Raw genomic sequence first — 23,655 nt, forward strand, 5'->3', positions numbered from 1 at the left:
CATGCTAGCTTCATGCTAATTCATGTTAGCATCGTGCTAGCTTCATGCTAATTCATGTTAGCTTCGTGCTAGCTTCATGCTAATTCATGTTAGCATCGTGCTAGCTTCATGCTAATTCATGTTAGTTTGTGCTAGCTTCATGCTAATTCATGTTAGCATCGTGCTAGCTTCATGCTAATTCATGTTAGCATCATGCTAGCTTCATGCTAATTCATGTTAGCATCGTGCTAGCTTCATGCTAATTCATGTTAGCATCGTGCTAGCTTCATGCTAATTCATGTTAGCATCGTGCTAGCTTCATGCTAATTCATGTTAGCATCGTGCTAGCTTAATGCTAATTCATGTTAGCATCGTGCTAGCTTCATGCTAATTCATGTTAGCATCGTGCTAGCTTCATGCTAATTCATGTTACCGTCGTGCTAGCTTCATGCTAATTCATGTTACCGTCGTGCTAGCTTCATGCTAATTCATGTTAGCGTCGTGCTAGCTTCATGCTAATTCATGTTAGCGTCGTGCTAGCTTCATGCTAATTCATGTTAGCTTCGTGCTAATCATGCTAGCATCATGCTAGCTTCCTGCTAATCATGCTAGCATCATGCTAGCTTCATGCTAATTCATGTTAGCATCATGCTAGCTTCATGCTAATTCATGTTAGCATCATGCTAGCTTCATGCTAATTCATGTTAGCATCATGCTAGCTTCATGCTAATTCATGTTAGCATCATGCTAGCTTCATGCTAATTCATGTTAGCATCATGCTAGCTTCATGCTAATTCATGTTAGCATCATGCTAGCTTCATGCTAATTCATGTTAGCATCATGTTAGCTTCATGCTAATTCATGTTAGCATCATGCTAGCTTCATGCTAATTCATGTTAGCATCATGCTAGCTTCATGCTAATTCATGTTAGCATCATGTTAGCTTCATGCTAATTCATGTTAGCTTCATGCTAATTCATGTTAGCATCATGCTAGTTTCATGTTAATTCATGTTAGCATCATGCTAGCTTCATGCTAATTCATGTTAGCATCATGTTAGCTTCATGCTAATTCATGTTAGCTTCATGCTAATTCATGTTAGCATCATGCTAGTTTCATGCTAATTCATGTTAGCATCATGCTAGCTTCATGCTAATTCATGTTAGCATCATGCTAACTTAGTGCTAAACATGCTAACATGGTAACTTTTGGTATCATGTTAACGGAAAGTTATAATACTAAACTAAACTTGTTTTAAATTTCTCTCAATCTGTTTTAAACGTTCAGGCTAGGCTTTGTCAAGCCAACATAAAGTTTGTCTTCAAACTTTTCTATCTAGTTATTATTATGTTGGCTTGACAAAGCCAACATACTGTTGTTGTATCTAAGCTTATTATTATTATTATTATTATTATGTTGGCTTGACAAAGCCAACATACTGTTCTTCGATCTAAGCTTATTATTATTATTATTATTATTCTTCTGGTACAAACTTTTTCTCACAGTAACTCCTCCTAGAGCTTTCAAGCTACACCCACAAAACTTTACAAAACTTTTAAGACTGGTACGTAGATTGTTGCTATGACTTTTCTAACTGATGGGACCTACCGAATTCCTAAACGGGGCGCTCAAACACCCCAAATTTTCCATTGACTTAACATTGCGACAAACTTTGACGGGTCATAGCTGCAAGCGAGAAATTTGTAGAAACTTGTGGGTTACCACATTTGAAGAGGCTGGCAGGCTCTGTAAGAACATACATCACATTGGGGTGTAAGCTGTACCCCTGGGGTGTAAGAGGCCCCTAAAATTTCCCATTGACTTATAATGGGGCAGGAAACATGCCCATATAAAGGAATAAAAGCGTCCCAGATGAAATATCTTCACTTTAGAGTGTCTTAGAGACATGGGGGTTGGACCGTTTTACTTGTGGCTTGAAGGTTGATCATTATGGGATGCCAATTTTCTCCCTAGCAACCAAACTTAGTACCCTAGCAACGGAATAAACAAAGCCTTATATCTCCGCTTCAGAACATCATAGAGACATGGGGGTTGGACCGTTTTACTTGTGGCTTGAAGGTTGATCATTATGGGATGCCAATTTTCTCCCTAGCAACCAAACTTAGTACCCTAGCAACGGAATAAACAAAGCCTTATATCTCCGCTTCAGAACATCATAGAGACACGGGGGTTGGACCGTTTTACTTGTGGCTTGAAGGTTGATCATTATGGGATGCCAATTTTCTCCCTAGCAACCAAACTTAGTACCCTAGCAACGGAATAAACAAAGCCTTATATCTCCGCTTCAGAACATCATAGAGACATGGGGGTTGGACCATTTTACTTGTGGCTTGAAGGTTGATCATTATGGGATGCCAATTTTCTCCCTAGCAACCAAACTTAGTACCCTAGCAACGGAATAAACAAAGCCTTATATCTCCGCTTCAGAACATCATAGAGACACGGGGGTTGGACCGTTTTACTTGTGGCTTGAAGGTTGATCATTATGGGATGCCAATTTTCTCCCTAGCAACCAAACTTAGTACCCTAGCAACGGAATAAACAAAGCCTTATATCTCCGCTTCAGAACATCATAGAGACACGGGGGTTGGACCGTTTTACTTGTGGCTTGAAGGTTGATCATTATGGGATGCCATTTTTCTCCCTAGCAACCAAACTTAGTACCCTAGCAACGGAATAAACAAAGCCTTATATCTCCGCTTCAGAACATCATAGAGACATGGGGGTTGGACCGTTTGACTTGTGGCTTGAAGTGTAATCATTATGGGATGCCAATTTTCTCCCTAGCAACCAAACTTAGTACCCTAGCAACGGAATAAACAAAGCCTTATTTCTCCGCTTCAGAACATCTTAGAGACACGGGGGTTGGACCGTTTTACTTGTGGCTTGAAGGTTGATTATTATGGCATGCCAATTTCCTCCCTAGCAACCAAACTTAGTACCCTAGCAACGGAATAAACAAAGCCTTATTTCTCCGCTTCAAAACATCTTAGAGACACGGGGGTTGGACCGTTTTACTTGTGGCTTGAAGGTTGATCATTATGGGATGCCAATTTTCTCCCTAGCAACCAAAGTTAGTACCCTAGCAACGGAATAAACAAAGCCTTATATCTCCGCTTCAGAACATCATAGAGACACGGGGGTTGGACCGTTTTACTTGTGGCTTGAAGGTTGATCATTATGGGATGCCAATTTTCTCCCTAGCAACCAAACTTAGTACCCTAGCAACGGAATAAACAAAGCCTTATTTCTCCGCTTTAGAACATCTTAGAGACACAGGGGTTGGACCGTTTTACTTGTGGCTTGAAGGTTGATTATTATGGGATGCCAATTTCCTCCCTAGCAACCAAACTTAGTACCCTAGCAACGGAATAAACAAAGCCTTATATCTCTGCTTCAGAACATTTAGAGACACGGGGGTTGGACCGTTTTACTTGCGGCTTGAAGTGTGATCATTATGGGATGCCAATTTTCTCCCTAGCAACCAAACTAAGTACCCTAGCAACGGAATAAACAAAGCCTTATTTCTCCGCTTCAAAACATCTTAGAGACACGGGGGTTGGACCGTTTTACTTGTGGCTTGAAGGTTGATCATTATGGGATGCCAATTTTCTCCCTAGCAACCAAACTTAGTACCCTAGCAACGGAATAAACAAAGCCTTATATCTCCGCTTCAGAACATCATAGAGACACGGGGGTTGGACCGTTTTACTTGTGGCTTGAAGTGTAATCATTATGGGATGCCGATTTTCTCCCTAGCAACCAAACTTAGTACCCTAGCAACAGAACAAACAAAGCCTTACATCTCCGCATCAGAACATCATAGAGACATGGGGGTTGGACCGTTTTACTTGTGGCTTGAAGTGTAATCATTATGGGATGCCAATTTTCTGCCTAGCAACCAAACTTAGTACCCTAGCAACGGAACAAACAAAGCCTTATATCTCCGCATCAGAACATCATAGAGACATGGGGGTTGGGTCTTTAAACATATTAGCTTTATGCTGACTTTATGCTAAATCATGTTAGCTTCATGCTAAATCAGGCTAGCTTTATGCTAAATTATGTTAGCTTTATTTTAAAAAGCTTCATACTTAAGCATACTAACAACAAGATAGCCTACTAAACCAAACTTCTGTCAAACTTCTGTCAAACTGTCTTAAACGTTCAGACCAGGCTTTGTCAAGCCAACATAAAGTTTGTCCTCAAACTTTAATATCTAGTTATTATTATTATTATTATTCTTCTGGTACAAACTTTTTCTCACAGTAACTCCTCCTAGAGCTTTCAAGCTACACCCACAAAACTTTACAAAACTTTTAAGACTGGTACGTAGATTGTTGCTATGACTTTTCTAACTGATGGGACCTACCGAATTCCTAAACGGGGCGCTCAAACACCCCAAATTTTCCATTGACTTAACATTGCGACAAACTTTGACGGGTCATAGCTGCAAGCGAGAAATTTGTAGAAACTTGTGGGTTACCACATTTGAAGAGGCTGGCAGGCTCTGTAAGAACATACATCACATTGGGGTGTAAGTTTCACCCCTGGGGTGTAAGGGGCACCCAAATTTCCCCATTGACTTATAATGGGGCAGGGAACATGCCCATATAAGGGAATAAAAGCGTCCCAGATGGAATATCTTCACTTTAGAGTGTCGTAGAGACATGGGGGTGGGCTCAATTTAGTCAGGCATCCAATCAGTCTCTCAGGATCGCCCCATAGCTATTAAGCCACGCCCCTAGCAACCATTTTTGGGCACCCTAGCAACATATCCCATAGACTGCCATTATAAAATGCCCAGATGGATATCTTTGCAGCACAGTGTCACAGAGACATGGGGGTGGGCTCATTTTACTCAGGCATCCAATCAGTCTCGGAGGATTCTTATTGAGGTATTAACCCCATTGCAATCCTGCTATATTTTGCAAAAACGCCTAAAAAAAACATACCCAAAGTAAATTGCATACTGTTCTTGAAGTATTTGGAGTATATGCATGATTTTGATGTCTTTTGAAAGGTAAGACTCTGAAGTTTGTTCCTATACAGTCAGATTCACTTTAAGTCTTACTGTTATAAAGTAATAGAATTTTAAACACACTGAAAGAGGGGAAAAAAATATTCCGCCTACTTTTTTTTTGTAAACAGTTGCCTGCAGATGACTAATAATGGGGAGCTTTTAGCTGGAAAACACATTCAGATCATAGCATGAAGCCTTACAAAGCTTTACCAAGCAAATTTGATTACAATATCTTAGAAAATGTGTCTTTTTCACATGTTTATTCAAGTTTATGTCTAGGCGGCCTTTTATAAAGGGCACTTGGAGACACCAAATGGCCCTTTGTAACCATTGACATAAAATGCTGTTTTTCTTGAATGCTTCAATGTACAATCATATTTTTGGGCTCTAATGAAAGGTTACACTTAGAGCTACTCTATTTCATGTCCAAATTTACTGTCAATAATTGCTGACACATAGTAAATGAAGCATAAACACTTTATAGTGTTGAAAAAACTAAATTCTTGAAACTATACTTGTAAAAATAAAGATACAAAACAAGTTCTATAGTAATAAAATACTTTTAATATTAGAAAAAACACAATCTAAATATATCAATGTATATAAAAAACTATTTAGAAATTTTACAATAATATTACAGGTTATTGGCAACATGCCACTCGTTATTACACTCACGGCTTTTCAAAAAGCACAAAGGCACATCACATGAAGAACATTTTACAGTTGTCTTTGCATGGCAGTGCCTGCACCTTAGACGACCTGTGGTGCTGTCTCCACTAATATGCCAAGGCTTGTGATGTGCTCTGTGTGAAGTGGGCGATGGAGCGGGCATGTCAGCAGCCGCTACCAGCAACTCACTAGTGTCTCACTAAATGCCTTCTGGTGCATTGGCACCTCCCCTTTACCTTTAGGTATATGCTTGTAAATCAGGAAGGCATTCACAATGGCAATGTCTAAGAAATGATAAAAAAGGCCTTTACCACTTCTGGGTTTTGTGGATCACTTTATAATAGCTGATTAGGGCATTGGAAAGGTCCACACCACCCATGCACCTGTATGGACAGATAAGACAACATTGAGGCACATATTTTTTTCATTTATAATCTATATTCTACTATTTTACTTGCATATGCTACTATTTTACTTGCATAAAGTAACGCAGAATCACACACAGACACACACGCAAATACGGGCACAAATACCTGTGCATGGGCGCATACAAACACACTCGTGCATGAGATCACAAAACACGCACCCAAACAAAGCTCTATTTTACTTGCATAAAGTAACGCAAAAGCACACACAGACACACACGCAAATACGGGCACAAATACCTGTGCATGGGCGCATACAAACACACTCGTGCATGAGATCACAAAACACGCACCCAAACAAAGCTCTATTTTACTTGCATAAAGTAACGCAAAAGCACACACAGACACACACGCAAATACGGGCACAAATACCTGTGCATGGGCGCATACAAACACACTCGTGCATGAGATCACAAAACACGCACCCAAACAAAGCTCTATTTTACTTGCATAAAGTAACGCAAAAGCACACACAGACACACACGCAAATACGGGCACAAATACCTGTGCATGAGCGCAAACAAACACACTCGTGCATGAGATCCCCAAACACGCACCCAAACACAAACCTCAGTACCAACAGTAAAATATGTTTTATAATACAATAAAACACTTACTTGTCGAGAGTGAAGTCTCCCCCATCCAAAATATCTCTTCCTGCTACCGAGTCGACGGCGGAAACGCTCTCTTCGTCTGAAACGTCTTCCTCCAACAAATCACTTTCACGCCTGGTACACTGCTCGACAACTTCTTCAAGTGAAAAGTTTCTTTTACTTGCTCTTTTCGACATTGTAAAACTTTTTAGACGCTCAATGCTTTCCTAGCACAGCATTAGCAGCATTAGCAGCATTAGCGCACGGCCCCGAGTCACCACTGGGATTTACGCACAGCGCGCAACCCAACGAATGATTGTTTGTGCACGGCCAATCGGGTTACAGGTTGAATCTTTCTAGTCAAGCGGCATGTCATTCTTTTCAGAATCTTATTGGCTATCAGATACGCCTGTCATTTGCAAACTCTGACGCGACAGGATCGATCTATTGTCAATCAAATAGAGGACGGTCCCATCCTCGCTCAAGGGCGTTCCTTGTGTATTTCTCCCTGTTGTCACCTATGAGAAGCACCTATTCGCTCAAGTGAGGTGTCAATCAAAAGGGCAGAGTTCAGCGGCCATTTTGACATCAACACATCTGCAATGTTTACAAGGGAAGAGACGCTACACGACGGAATGCGTCGGAGATTTGGTGGCTTTGTTGGCTATTTATAAATGATACTACTATGTTCCTTGGATGTTTATTGACTTATACATGTGCTGTGGACTAAATATTTCACTGAATTGGATTTACTGGACCCTTCAGAGTGTAACTACACCGTTTTTGTTGGAATTTTATGGATCTTTGGACTACAAGAAGGCGTCATAGGTCAGTTTTTTCATTTTCATACACATTTTGTAGCTGGTTTTTTGGTTGTTGGTTGTTTGACAAACACTCTGATTGCACTGACTGTGTTGACTGGATCTTAATATGGTTTACATCGTTCGAATCACAAGAATCTCAGCTTTTTAATGATATATGATATGTTTAGGTTTGTCTTTTTTAAGTTGTTGTATTTCCCAATGTTATCAACCAAAACACATGCAGTGTGCCGCCGGCGGTACAGCGGATTCGGATCAGGTTAAGCCACGCCCCTAGCAACCAAATATGAGCACCCTAGCAACATAATAAACAAAGCCTTATATCTCTGGATCCGAACATCATAGAGACATGGGGGTTGGGTCTTTTGGTCATGTTAGCCTTATGCTAGCTCCATGCTAAGTCATACTAGCTTCATGCTAGTTTCGTGCTAGCGTTATGCTAATTTCATAATAAATCTTGCTAACTTCATGCTAATCATGTTAGCATCATGCTAGCTTCATACTAATTCATGTTAGCATCGTGCTAACTTCATGCTAATTCATGTTAGCATCGTGCTAGCTTCATGGTAATTCATGTTAGCTTCGTGCTAGCTTCATGCTAATTCATGTTAGCATCGTGCTAGCTTCATGCTAATTCATGTTAGCATCGTGTTAGCTTCATGCTAATTCATGTTAGCATCGTGCTAGCTTCATGCTAATTCATGTTAGCATCGTGCTAGCTTCATGCTAATTCATGTTAGCTTTGTGCTAGCTTCATGCTAATTCATGTTAGCTTCGTGCTAGCTTCATGCTAATTCATGTTAGCTTCGTGCTAGCTTCATGCTAATTCATGTTAGCATCGTGCTAGCTTCATGCTAATTCATGTTAGCATCGTGCTAGCTTCATGCTAATTCATGTTAGCATCGTGCTAGCTTCATGCTAATTCATGTTAGCATTGTGCTAGCTTCATGCTAATTCATGTTATCGTCGTGCTAGCTTCATGCTAATTCATGTTATCGTCGTGCTAGCTTCATGCTAATTCATGTTATCGTCGTGCTAGCTTCATGCTAATTCATGTTAGCGTCGTGCTAGCTTCATGCTAATTCATGTTAGCGTCGTGCTAGCTTCATGCTAATTCATGTTAGCGTCGTGCTAGCTTCATGCTAATTCATGTTAGCGTCGTGCTAGCTTCATGCTAATTCATGTTAGCATCATGCTAGCTTCATGCTAATTCATGTTAGCATCATGTTAGCTTCATGCTAATTCATGTTAGCATCATGCTAGCTTCATGCTAATTCATGTTAGCATCATGCTAGCTTCATGCTAATTCATGTTAGCATCATGCTAGCTTCATGCTAATTCATGTTAGCATCATGCTAGCTTCATGCTAATTCAGGTTAACATCATGCTAGCTTCATGCTAATTCAGGTTAACATCATGCTAGCTTCATGCTAATTCATGTTAGCATCATGCTAGCTTCATGCTAATTCATGTTAGCATCATGCTAGCTTCATGCTAATTCATGTTAGCATCATGCTAGCTTCATGCTTATTCATGTTAGCATCATGCTAGCTTCATGCTAATTCATGTTAGCATCATGCTAGCTTCATGCTTATTCATGTTAGCATCATGCTAGCTTCATGCTAATTCATGTTAGCATCATGCTAGCTTCATGCTAATTCATGTTAACATCATGCTAGCTTCATGCTAATTCATGTTAGCATCATGTTAGCTTCATGCTAATTCATGTTAGCATCATGCTAGCTTCATGCTAATTCATGTTAGCATCATGCTAGCTTCATGCTAATTCATGTTAGCATCATGCTAGCTTCATGCTAATTCATGTTAGCATCATGCTAGCTTCATGCTAATTCATGTTAGCATCATGCTAGCTTCATGCTAATTCATGTTAGCATCATGCTAGCTTCATGCTAATTCATGTTAGCATCATGCTAGCTTCATGCTAATTCATGTTAGCTTCATGCTAATTCATGTTAGCATCATGCTAGTTTCATGCTAATTCATGTTAGCATCATGCTAACTTAGTGCTAAACATGCTAACATGGTAACTTTTGGTATCATGTTTACGGAAAGTTATAATACTAAACTAAACTTGTTTTAAATTTCTCTCAATCTGTTTTAAACGTTCAGGCTAGGCTTTGTCAAGCCAACATAAAGTTTGTCTTCAAACTTTTCTATCTAGTTATTATTATTCTTCTGGTACAAACTTTTTCTCACAGTAACTCCTCCTAGAGCTTTCAAGCTACACCCACAAAACTTTACAAAACTTTTAAGACTGGTACGTAGATTGTTGCTATGACTTTTCTAACTGATGGGACCTACCGAATTCCTAAACGGGGCGCTCAAACACCCCAAATTTTCCATTGACTTAACATTGCGACAAACTTTGACGGGTCATAGCTGCAAGCGAGAAATTTGTAGAAACTTGTGGGTTACCACATTTGAAGAGGCTGGCAGGCTCTGTAAGAACATACATCACAATGGGGTGTAAGCTGTACCCCTGGGGTGTAAGGGGCACCAAAATTTCCCCATTGACTTATAATGGGGCAGGGAACATGCCCATATAAGGGAATAAAAGCGTCCCAGATGGAATATCTTCACTTTAGAGTGTCGTAGAGACATGGGGGTGGGCTCAATTTAGTCAGGCATCCAATCAGTCTCTCAGGATCGCCCCATAGCTATTAAGCCACGCCCCTAGCAACCATTTTTGGGCACCCTAGCAACATATCCCATAGACTGCCATTATAAAATGCCCAGATGGATATCTTTGCAGCACAGTGTCACAGAGACATGGGGGTGGGCTCATTTTACTCAGGCATCCAATCAGTCTCGGAGGATTCTTATTGAGGTATTAAGCCACGCCCCTAGCAACCAAATATGAGCACCCTAGCAACATAATAAACAAAGCCTTATATCTCTGGATCCGAACATCATAGAGACATGGGGGTTGGGTCTTTTGGTCATGTTAGCCTTATGCTAGCTCCATGCTAAGTCATACTAGCTTCATGCTAGTTTCGTGCTAGCGTTATGCTAATTTCATAATAAATCTTGCTAACTTCATGCTAATCATGTTAGCATCATGCTAGCTTCATACTAATTCATGTTAGCATCGTGCTAACTTCATGCTAATTCATGTTAGCATCGTGCTAGCTTCATGCTAATTCATGTTAGCTTCGTGCTAGCTTCATGCTAATTCATGTTAGCATCGTGCTAGCTTCATGCTAATTCATGTTAGCATCGTGTTAGCTTCATGCTAATTCATGTTAGCATCGTGCTAGCTTCATGCTAATTCATGTTAGCATCGTGCTAGCTTCATGCTAATTCATGTTAGCTTTGTGCTAGCTTCATGCTAATTCATGTTAGCTTCGTGCTAGCTTCATGCTAATTCATGTTAGCTTCGTGCTAGCTTCATGCTAATTCATGTTAGCATCGTGCTAGCTTCATGCTAATTCATGTTAGCATCGTGCTAGCTTCATGCTAATTCATGTTAGCATCGTGCTAGCTTCATGCTAATTCATGTTAGCATCGTGCTAGCTTCATGCTAATTCATGTTAGCATTGTGCTAGCTTCATGCTAATTCATGTTAGCATTGTGCTAGCTTCATGCTAATTCATGTTATCGTCGTGCTAGCTTCATGCTAATTCATGTTAGCATTGTGCTAGCTTCATGCTAATTCATGTTATCGTCGTGCTAGCTTCATGCTAATTCATGTTATCGTCGTGCTAGCTTCATGCTAATTCATGTTAGCGTCGTGCTAGCTTCATGCTAATTCATGTTAGCGTCGTGCTAGCTTCATGCTAATTCATGTTAGCTTCGTGCTAATCATGCTAGCTTCCTGCTAATCATGCTAGCATCATGCTAGCTTCATGCTAATTCATGTTAGCATCATGCTAGCTTCATGCTAATTCATGTTAGCATCATGCTAGCTTCATGCTAATTCATGTTAGCATCATGCTAGCTTCATGCTAATTCATGTTAGCATCATGCTAGCTTCATGCTAATTCATGTTAGCATCATGCTAGCTTCATGCTAATTCATGTTAGCATCATGCTAGCTTCATGCTAATTCATGTTAGCATCATGCTAGCTTCATGCTAATTCATGTTAGCATCATGCTAGCTTCATGCTAATTCAGGTTAACATCATGCTAGCTTCATGCTAATTCAGGTTAACATCATGCTAGCTTCATGCTAATTCATGTTAGCATCATGCTAGCTTCATGCTAATTCATGTTAGCATCATGTTAGCTTCATGCTAATTCATGTTAGCATCATGCTAGCTTCATGCTTATTCATGTTAGCATCATGCTAGCTTCATGCTTATTCATGTTAGCATCATGCTAGCTTCATGCTAATTCATGTTAGCATCATGCTAGCTTCATGCTAATTCATGTTAACATCATGCTAGCTTCATGCTAATTCATGTTAGCATCATGCTAGCTTCATGCTAATTCATGTTAGCATCATGCTAGCTTCATGCTAATTCATGTTAGCTTCATGCTAATTCATGTTAGCATCATGCTAGTTTCATGCTAATTCATGTTAGCATCATGCTAACTTAGTGCTAAACATGCTAACATGGTAACTTTTGGTATCATGTTTACGGAAAGTTATAATACTAAACTAAACTTGTTTTAAATTTCTCTCAATCTGTTTTAAACGTTCAGGCTAGGCTTTGTCAAGCCAACATAAAGTTTGTCTTCAAACTTTTCTATCTAGTTATTATTATTATTATTCTTCTGGTACAAACTTTTTCTCACAGTAACTCCTCCTAGAGCTTTCAAGCTACACCCACAAAACTTTACAAAACTTTTAAGACTGGTACGTAGATTGTTGCTATGACTTTTCTAACTGATGGGACCTACCGAATTCCTAAACGGGGCGCTCAAACACCCCAAATTTTCCATTGACTTAACATTGCGACAAACTTTGACGGGTCATAGCTGCAAGCGAGAAATTTGTAGAAACTTGTGGGTTACCACATTTGAAGAGGCTGGCAGGCTCTGTAAGAACATACATCACATTGGGGTGTAAGTTTCACCCCTGGGGTGTAAGGGGCACCCAAATTTCCCCATTGACTTATAATGGGGCAGGGAACATGCCCATATAAGGGAATAAAAGCGTCCCAGATGGAATATCTTCACTTTAGAGTGTCGTAGAGACATGGGGGTGGGCTCAATTTAGTCAGGCATCCAATCAGTCTCTCAGGATCGCCCCATAGCTATTAAGCCACGCCCCTAGCAACCATTTTTGGGCACCCTAGCAACATATCCCATAGACTGCCATTATAAAATGCCCAGATGGATATCTTTGCAGCACAGTGTCACAGAGACATGGGGGTGGGCTCATTTTACTCAGGCATCCAATCAGTCTCGGAGGATTCTTATTGAGGTATTAAGCCACGCCCCTAGCAACCAAATATGAGCACCCTAGCAACATAATAAACAAAGCCTTATATCTCTGGATCCGAACATCATAGAGACATGGGGGTTGGGTCTTTTGGTCATGTTAGCCTTATGCTAGCTCCATGCTAAGTCATACTAGCTTCATGCTAGTTTCGTGCTAGCGTTATGCTAATTTCATAATAAATCTTGCTAACTTCATGCTAATCATGTTAGCATCATGCTAGCTTCATACTAATTCATGTTAGCATCGTGCTAACTTCATGCTAATTCATGTTAGCATCGTGCTAGCTTCATGGTAATTCATGTTAGCTTCGTGCTAGCTTCATGCTAATTCATGTTAGCATCGTGCTAGCTTCATGCTAATTCATGTTAGCATCGTGTTAGCTTCATGCTAATTCATGTTAGCATCGTGCTAGCTTCATGCTAATTCATGTTAGCATCGTGCTAGCTTCATGCTAATTCATGTTAGCTTTGTGCTAGCTTCATGCTAATTCATGTTAGCATCGTGCTAGCTTCATGCTAATTCATGTTAGCATCGTGCTAGCTTCATGCTAATTCATGTTAGCATCGTGCTAGCTTCATGCTAATTCATGTTAGCATTGTGCTAGCTTCATGCTAATTCATGTTATCGTCGTGCTAGCTTCATGCTAATTCATGTTATCGTCGTGCTAGCTTCATGCTAATTCATGTTATCGTCGTGCTAGCTTCATGCTAATTCATGTTATCGTCGTGCTAGCTTCATGCTAATTCATGTTAGCGTCGTGCTAGCTTCATGCTAATTCATGTTAGCGTCGTGCTAGCTTCATGCTAATTCATGTTAGCGTCGTGCTAGCTTCATGCTAATTCATGTTAGCATCATGCTAGCTTCATGCTAATTCATGTTAGCATCATGCTAGCTTCATGCTAATTCATGTTAGCATCATGCTAGCTTCATGCTAATTCATGTTAGCATCATGCTAGCTTCATGCTAATTCATGTTAGCATCATGCTAGCTTCATGCTAATTCATGTTAACATCATGCTAGCTTCATGCTAATTCAGGTTAACATCATGCTAGCTTCATGCTAATTCAGGTTAACATCATGCTAGCTTCATGCTAATTCATGTTAGCATCATGCTAGCTTCATGCTAATTCATGTTAGCATCATGCTAGCTTCATGCTAATTCATGTTAGCATCATGCTAGCTTCATGCTTATTCATGTTAGCATCATGCTAGCTTCATGCTTATTCATGTTAGCATCATGCTAGCTTCATGCTTATTCATGTTAGCATCATGCTAGCTTCATGCTAATTCATGTTAGCATCATGCTAGCTTCATGCTAATTCATGTTAACATCATGCTAGCTTCATGCTAATTCATGTTAGCATCATGTTAGCTTCATGCTAATTCATGTTAGCATCATGCTAGCTTCATGCTAATTCATGTTAGCATCATGCTAGCTTCATGCTAATTCATGTTAGCATCATGCTAGCTTCATGCTAATTCATGTTAGCATCATGCTAGCTTCATGCTAATTCATGTTAGCATCATGCTAGCTTCATGCTAATTCATGTTAGCATCATGCTAGCTTCATGCTAATTCATGTTAACATCATGCTAGCTTCATGCTAATTCATGTTAGCATCATGCTAGCTTCATGCTAATTCATGTTAGCATCATGCTAGCTTCATGCTAATTCATGTTAGCTTCATGCTAATTCATGTTAGCATCATGCTAGTTTCATGCTAATTCATGTTAGCATCATGCTAACTTAGTGCTAAACATGCTAACATGGTAACTTTTGGTATCATGTTTACGGAAAGTTATAATACTAAACTAAACTTGTTTTAAATTTCTCTCAATCTGTTTTAAACGTTCAGGCTAGGCTTTGTCAAGCCAACATAAAGTTTGTCTTCAAACTTTTCTATCTAGTTATTATTATTCTTCTGGTACAAACTTTTTCTCACAGTAACTCCTCCTAGAGCTTTCAAGCTACACCCACAAAACTTTACAAAACTTTTAAGACTGGTACGTAGATTGTTGCTATGACTTTTCTAACTGATGGGACCTACCGAATTCCTAAACGGGGCGCTCAAACACCCCAAATTTTCCATTGACTTAACATTGCGACAAACTTTGACGGGTCATAGCTGCAAGCGAGAAATTTGTAGAAACTTGTGGGTTACCACATTTGAAGAGGCTGGCAGGCTCTGTAAGAACATACATCACATTGGGGTGTAAGTTTCACCCCTGGGGTGTAAGGGGCACCCAAATTTCCCCATTGACTTATAATGGGGCAGGGAACATGCCCATATAAGGGAATAAAAGCGTCCCAGATGGAATATCTTCACTTTAGAGTGTCGTAGAGACATGGGGGTGGGCTCAATTTAGTCAGGCATCCAATCAGTCTCTCAGGATCGCCCCATAGCTATTAAGCCACGCCCCTAGCAACCATTTTTGGGCACCCTAGCAACATATCCCATAGACTGCCATTATAAAATGCCCAGATGGATATCTTTGCAGCACAGTGTCACAGAGACATGGGGGTGGGCTCATTTTACTCAGGCATCCAATCAGTCTCGGAGGATTCTTATTGAGGTATTAAGCCACGCCCCTAGCAACCAAATATGAGCACCCTAGCAACATAATAAACAAAGCCTTATATCTCTGGATCCGAACATCATAGAGACATGGGGGTTGGGTCTTTTGGTCATGTTAGCCTTATGCTAGCTCCATGCTAAGTCATACTAGCTTCATGCTAGTTTCGTGCTAGCGTTATGCTAATTTCATAATAAATCTTGCTAACTTCATGCTAATCATGTTAGCATCATGCTAGCTTCATACTAATTCATGTTAGCATCGTGCTAACTTCATGCTAATTCATGTTAGCATCGTGCTAGCTTCATGGTAATTCATGTTAGCTTCGTGCTAGCTTCATGCTAATTCATGTTAGCATCGTGCTAGCTTCATGCTAATTCATGTTAGCATCGTGTTAGCTTCATGCTAATTCATGTTAGCATCGTGCTAGCTTCATGCTAATTCATGTTAGCATCGTGCTAGCTTCATGCTAATTCATGTTAGCTTTGTGCTAGCTTCATGCTAATTCATGTTAGCTTCGTGCTAGCTTCATGCTAATTCATGTTAGCTTCGTGCTAGCTTCATGCTAATTCATGTTAGCATCGTGCTAGCTTCATGCTAATTCATGTTAGCATCGTGCTAGCTTCATGCTAATTCATGTTAGCATCGTGCTAGCTTCATGCTAATTCATGTTAGCATTGTGCTAGCTTCATGCTAATTCATGTTATCGTCGTGCTAGCTTCATGCTAATTCATGTTATCGTCGTGCTAGCTTCATGCTAATTCATGTTATCGTCGTGCTAGCTTCATGCTAATTCATGTTAGCGTCGTGCTAGCTTCATGCTAATTCATGTTAGCGTCGTGCTAGCTTCATGCTAATTCATGTTAGCGTCGTGCTAGCTTCATGCTAATTCATGTTAGCGTCGTGCTAGCTTCATGCTAATTCATGTTAGCATCATGCTAGCTTCATGCTAATTCATGTTAGCATCATGCTAGCTTCATGCTAATTCATGTTAGCATCATGCTAGCTTCATGCTAATTCATGTTAGCATCATGCTAGCTTCATGCTAATTCATGTTAGCATCATGCTAGCTTCATGCTAATTCATGTTAACATCATGCTAGCTTCATGCTAATTCAGGTTAACATCATGCTAGCTTCATGCTAATTCATGTTAGCATCATGCTAGCTTCATGCTAATTCATGTTAACATCATGCTAGCTTCATGCTAATTCATGTTAGCATCATGTTAGCTTCATGCTAATTCATGTTAGCATCATGCTAGCTTCATGCTAATTCATGTTAGCATCATGCTAGCTTCATGCTAATTCATGTTAGCATCATGCTAGCTTCATGCTAATTCATGTTAGCATCATGCTAGCTTCATGCTAATTCATGTTAGCATCATGCTAGCTTCATGCTAATTCATGTTAGCATCATGCTAGCTTCATGCTAATTCATGTTAACATCATGCTAGCTTCATGCTAATTCATGTTAGCATCATGCTAGCTTCATGCTAATTCATGTTAGCATCATGCTAGCTTCATGCTAATTCATGTTAGCTTCATGCTAATTCATGTTAGCATCATGCTAGTTTCATGCTAATTCATGTTAGCATCATGCTAACTTAGTGCTAAACATGCTAACATGGTAACTTTTGGTATCATGTTTACGGAAAGTTATAATACTAAACTAAACTTGTTTTAAATTTCTCTCAATCTGTTTTAAACGTTCAGGCTAGGCTTTGTCAAGCCAACATAAAGTTTGTCTTCAAACTTTTCTATCTAGTTATTATTATTCTTCTGGTACAAACTTTTTCTCACAGTAACTCCTCCTAGAGCTTTCAAGCTACACCCACAAAACTTTACAAAACTTTTAAGACTGGTACGTAGATTGTTGCTATGACTTTTCTAACTGATGGGACCTACCGAATTCCTAAACGGGGCGCTCAAACACCCCAAATTTTCCATTGACTTAACATTGCGACAAACTTTGACGGGTCATAGCTGCAAGCGAGAAATTTGTAGAAACTTGTGGGTTACCACATTTGAAGAGGCTGGCAGGCTCTGTAAGAACATACATCACATTGGGGTGTAAGTTTCACCCCTGGGGTGTAAGGGGCACCCAAATTTCCCCATTGACTTATAATGGGGCAGGGAACATGCCCATATAAGGGAATAAAAGCGTCCCAGATGGAATATCTTCACTTTAGAGTGTCGTAGAGACATGGGGGTGGGCTCAATTTAGTCAGGCATCCAATCAGTCTCTCAGGATCGCCCCATAGCTATTAAGCCACGCCCCTAGCAACCATTTTTGGGCACCCTAGCAACATATCCCATAGACTGCCATTATAAAATGCCCAGATGGATATCTTTGCAGCACAGTGTCACAGAGACATGGGGGTGGGCTCATTTTACTCAGGCATCCAATCAGTCTCGGAGGATTCTTATTGAGGTATTAAGCCACGCCCCTAGCAACCAAATATGAGCACCCTAGCAACATAATAAACAAAGCCTTATATCTCTGGATCCGAACATCATAGAGACATGGGGGTTGGGTCTTTTGGTCATGTTAGCCTTATGCTAGCTCCATGCTAAGTCATACTAGCTTCATGCTAGTTTCGTGCTAGCGTTATGCTAATTTCATAATAAATCTTGCTAACTTCATGCTAATCATGTTAGCATCATGCTAGCTTCATACTAATTCATGTTAGCATCGTGCTAACTTCATGCTAATTCATGTTAGCATCGTGCTAGCTTCATGGTAATTCATGTTAGCTTCGTGCTAGCTTCATGCTAATTCATGTTAGCATCGTGCTAGCTTCATGCTAATTCATGTTAGCATCGTGTTAGCTTCATGCTAATTCATGTTAGCATCGTGCTAGCTTCATGCTAATTCATGTTAGCATCGTGCTAGCTTCATGCTAATTCATGTTAGCTTTGTGCTAGCTTCATGCTAATTCATGTTAGCTTCGTGCTAGCTTCATGCTAATTCATGTTAGCTTCGTGCTAGCTTCATGCTAATTCATGTTAGCATCGTGCTAGCTTCATGCTAATTCATGTTAGCATCGTGCTAGCTTCATGCTAATTCATGTTAGCATCGTGCTAGCTTCATGCTAATTCATGTTAGCATCGTGCTAGCTTCATGCTAATTCATGTTATCGTCGTGCTAGCTTCATGCTAATTCATGTTATCGTCGTGCTAGCTTCATGCTAATTCATGTTATCGTCGTGCTAGCTTCATGCTAATTCATGTTATCGTCGTGCTAGCTTCATGCTAATTCATGTTAGCGTCGTGCTAGCTTCATGCTAATTCATGTTAGCGTCGTGCTAGCTTCATGCTAATTCATGTTAGCGTCGTGCTAGCTTCATGCTAATTCATGTTAGCGTCGTGCTAGCTTCATGCTAATTCATGTTAGCATCATGCTAGCTTCATGCTAATTCATGTTAGCATCATGCTAGCTTCATGCTAATTCATGTTAGCATCATGCTAGCTTCATGCTAATTCATGTTAGCATCATGCTAGCTTCATGCTAATTCATGTTAGCATCATGCTAGCTTCATGCTAATTCATGTTAACATCATGCTAGCTTCATGCTAATTCAGGTTAACATCATGCTAGCTTCATGCTAATTCAGGTTAACATCATGCTAGCTTCATGCTAATTCATGTTAGCATCATGCTAGCTTCATGCTAATTCATGTTAGCATCATGCTAGCTTCATGCTAATTCATGTTAGCATCATGCTAGCTTCATGCTTATTCATGTTAGCATCATGCTAGCTTCATGCTTATTCATGTTAGCATCATGCTAGCTTCATGCTTATTCATGTTAGCATCATGCTAGCTTCATGCTAATTCATGTTAGCATCATGCTAGCTTCATGCTAATTCATGTTAACATCATGCTAGCTTCATGCTAATTCATGTTAGCATCATGTTAGCTTCATGCTAATTCATGTTAGCATCATGCTAGCTTCATGCTAATTCATGTTAGCATCATGCTAGCTTCATGCTAATTCATGTTAGCATCATGCTAGCTTCATGCTAATTCATGTTAGCATCATGCTAGCTTCATGCTAATTCATGTTAGCATCATGCTAGCTTCATGCTAATTCATGTTAGCATCATGCTAGCTTCATGCTAATTCATGTTAACATCATGCTAGCTTCATGCTAATTCATGTTAGCATCATGCTAGCTTCATGCTAATTCATGTTAGCATCATGCTAGCTTCATGCTAATTCATGTTAGCATCATGCTAGCTTCATGCTAATTCATGTTAGCTTCATGCTAATTCATGTTAGCATCATGCTAGTTTCATGCTAATTCATGTTAGCATCATGCTAACTTAGTGCTAAACATGCTAACATGGTAACTTTTGGTATGATGTTTACGGAAAGTTATAATACTAAACTAAACTTGTTTTAAATTTCTCTCAATCTGTTTTAAACGTTCAGGCTAGGCTTTGTCAAGCCAACATAAAGTTTGTCTTCAAACTTTTCTATCTAGTTATTATTATTATTATTATTATTATTATTCTTCTGGTACAAACTTTTTCTCACAGTAACTCCTCCTAGAGCTTTCAAGCTACACCCACAAAACTTTACAAAACTTTTAAGACTGGTACGTAGATTGTTGCTATGACTTTTCTAACTGATGGGACCTACCGAATTCCTAAACGGGGCGCTCAAACACCCCAAATTTTCCATTGACTTAACATTGCGACAAACTTTGACGGGTCATAGCTGCAAGCGAGAAATTTGTAGAAACTTGTGGGTTACCACATTTGAAGAGGCTGGCAGGCTCTGTAAGAACATACATCACATTGGGGTGTAAGTTTCACCCCTGGGGTGTAAGGGGCACCCAAATTTCCCCATTGACTTATAATGGGGCAGGGAACATGCCCATATAAGGGAATAAAAGCGTCCCAGATGGAATATCTTCACTTTAGAGTGTCGTAGAGACATGGGGGTGGGCTCAATTTAGTCAGGCATCCAATCAGTCTCTCAGGATCGCCCCATAGCTATTAAGCCACGCCCCTAGCAACCATTTTTGGGCACCCTAGCAACATATCCCATAGACTGCCATTATAAAATGCCCAGATGGATATCTTTGCAGCACAGTGTCACAGAGACATGGGGGTGGGCTCATTTTACTCAGGCATCCAATCAGTCTCGGAGGATTCTTATTGAGGTATTAAGCCACGCCCCTAGCAACCAAATATGAGCACCCTAGCAACATAATAAACAAAGCCTTATATCTCTGGATCCGAACATCATAGAGACATGGGGGTTGGGTCTTTTGGTCATGTTAGCCTTATGCTAGCTCCATGCTAAGTCATACTAGCTTCATGCTAGTTTCGTGCTAGCGTTATGCTAATTTCATAATAAATCTTGCTAACTTCATGCTAATCATGTTAGCATCATGCTAGCTTCATACTAATTCATGTTAGCATCGTGCTAACTTCATGCTAATTCATGTTAGCATCGTGCTAGCTTCATGGTAATTCATGTTAGCTTCGTGCTAGCTTCATGCTAATTCATGTTAGCATCGTGCTAGCTTCATGCTAATTCATGTTAGCATCGTGTTAGCTTCATGCTAATTCATGTTAGCATCGTGCTAGCTTCATGCTAATTCATGTTAGCATCGTGCTAGCTTCATGCTAATTCATGTTAGCTTTGTGCTAGCTTCATGCTAATTCATGTTAGCTTCGTGCTAGCTTCATGCTAATTCATGTTAGCTTCGTGCTAGCTTCATGCTAATTCATGTTAGCATCGTGCTAGCTTCATGCTAATTCATGTTAGCATCGTGCTAGCTTCATGCTAATTCATGTTAGCATCGTGCTAGCTTCATGCTAATTCATGTTAGCATCGTGCTAGCTTCATGCTAATTCATGTTATCGTCGTGCTAGCTTCATGCTAATTCATGTTATCGTCGTGCTAGCTTCATGCTAATTCATGTTATCGTCGTGCTAGCTTCATGCTAATTCATGTTAGCGTCGTGCTAGCTTCATGCTAATTCATGTTAGCGTCGTGCTAGCTTCATGCTAATTCATGTTAGCGTCGTGCTAGCTTCATGCTAATTCATGTTAGCGTCGTGCTAGCTTCATGCTAATTCATGTTAGCATCATGCTAGCTTCATGCTAATTCATGTTAGCATCATGCTAGCTTCATGCTAATTCATGTTAGCATCATGCTAGCTTCATGCTAATTCATGTTAGCATCATGCTAGCTTCATGCTAATTCATGTTAGCATCATGCTAGCTTCATGCTAATTCATGTTAACATCATGCTAGCTTCATGCTAATTCAGGTTAACATCATGCTAGCTTCATGCTAATTCAGGTTAACATCATGCTAGCTTCATGCTAATTCATGTTAGCATCATGCTAGCTTCATGCTAATTCATGTTAGCATCATGCTAGCTTCATGCTAATTCATGTTAGCATCATGCTAGCTTCATGCTTATTCATGTTAGCATCATGCTAGCTTCATGCTTATTCATGTTAGCATCATGCTAGCTTCATGCTTATTCATGTTAGCATCATGCTAGCTTCATGCTAATTCATGTTAGCATCATGCTAGCTTCATGCTAATTCATGTTAACATCATGCTAGCTTCATGCTAATTCATGTTAGCATCATGTTAGCTTCATGCTAATTCATGTTAGCATCATGCTAGCTTCATGCTAATTCATGTTAGCATCATGCTAGCTTCATGCTAATTCATGTTAGCATCATGCTAGCTTCATGCTAATTCATGTTAGCATCATGCTAGCCTCATGCTAATTCATGTTAGCATCATGCTAGCTTCATGCTAATTCATGTTAGCATCATGCTAGCTTCATGCTAATTCATGTTAACATCATGCTAGCTTCATGCTAATTCATGTTAGCATCATGCTAGCTTCATGCTAATTCATGTTAGCATCATGCTAGCTTCATGCTAATTCATGTTAGCTTCATGCTAATTCATGTTAGCATCATGCTAGTTTCATGCTAATTCATGTTAGCATCATGCTAACTTAGTGCTAAACATGCTAACATGGTAACTTTTGGTATCATGTTTACGGAAAGTTATAATACTAAACTAAACTTGTTTTAAATTTCTCTCAATCTGTTTTAAACGTTCAGGCTAGGCTTTGTCAAGCCAACATAAAGTTTGTCTTCAAACTTTTCTATCTAGTTACAGTTGATTTGCTGTCACAAGTACTTCTTTTTCTGATTTTGTTCCTGAAACTTAATTCATGCTTATATTATGTAAGTTCGCTCATTTATTTGAATTGTGTTGTGTATTGTTTTTGTCAAGCTCTTCATGTGCGCTATGTGGCTGCTCATGCAGTTTGCAGTGATGGGGCTTTACTGGGACGTCCCACCACTGGGCTCCATCCCTGAGCATCACACTCCACTCACAGAGGTCAAGCTTGAGGAGGAGGAGCCTCTAATGGAGGATGAAGACAGAGGCGCAGGTATGGACTCGTACAGCTCACTCAACCCAGAGCAGACAGAGACCCAACTGTCATCGGAAAGCCCATCTCCTCCTCCAACTACACCTAACCCGTTTGATAACTTCAGTGCAAGCCATGGTGAGGGTCATATTTGATTCTCAAAATACAAAAGTGCAGTGTGAGTGTTTTTTTTTTGGCAAATCAGTTTGAATGCGTGTGAGATTGATTCTTTCTTTGTTGAATCTGAGGGTGACCATCTGAGATTGGTACTGTGAAATGTATTATCGATTGACTTATTTTGTCTTTGCTGTACATTTGCAGTGTCTGTGTATCTGATCTCTCTCTTTCTCTCTCTCTCTCTGTAGAGTTTCTTCGGGAGGAGGTGGTGGTCCTCCTCACTGCTCAGTTCATCACTCTCTTCAATCAGACAGCACTTGAGGTAAAAGCCATCAAATGCACTTCGACTTTTCGTCCTAGCTGTCACCCGAATCCCCAGCATGCTTTTTCATTCTCACACTGTCAGCACTTTATCCAAGTCAGTTTATGTTTGAACAGTATCAGACTCTTTATGTACTAACTAATTCAATTTCTACCATTGTTAATGTTATAAACATTCCTGTTTAGCACAGTTAAAGTGGACATTTTACAAGACGTTTTTAAGATGTTAAATAAATCTTTGGTGTCCCCAGAGTACATATATGAAGTTTTAGCTCAAAATACCATAT

The 23,655-nt window shown here is 39.9% G+C and overlaps 1 protein-coding gene across 1 annotated transcript in view; it reads left to right on the forward strand.

Annotated features, from left to right (window-relative positions):
* Positions 1–23,655, forward strand: part of mfsd8l2 (major facilitator superfamily domain containing 8-like 2) — a 73,673-nt gene that overhangs the window by 44,242 nt on the left and 5,776 nt on the right. The window contains exons 6-7 of the mRNA XM_073815108.1: positions 22,792–23,068; positions 23,296–23,369. Coding sequence (XP_073671209.1) covers positions 22,792–23,068; positions 23,296–23,369 — 351 coding nt within the window. The remainder of the gene's footprint in view (positions 1–22,791; positions 23,069–23,295; positions 23,370–23,655) is intronic.

Source organism: Paramisgurnus dabryanus, chromosome 6 (assembly GCF_030506205.2).
Source record: "Paramisgurnus dabryanus chromosome 6, PD_genome_1.1, whole genome shotgun sequence".
Taxonomy (NCBI): Eukaryota; Metazoa; Chordata; class Actinopteri; order Cypriniformes; family Cobitidae; genus Paramisgurnus; species Paramisgurnus dabryanus.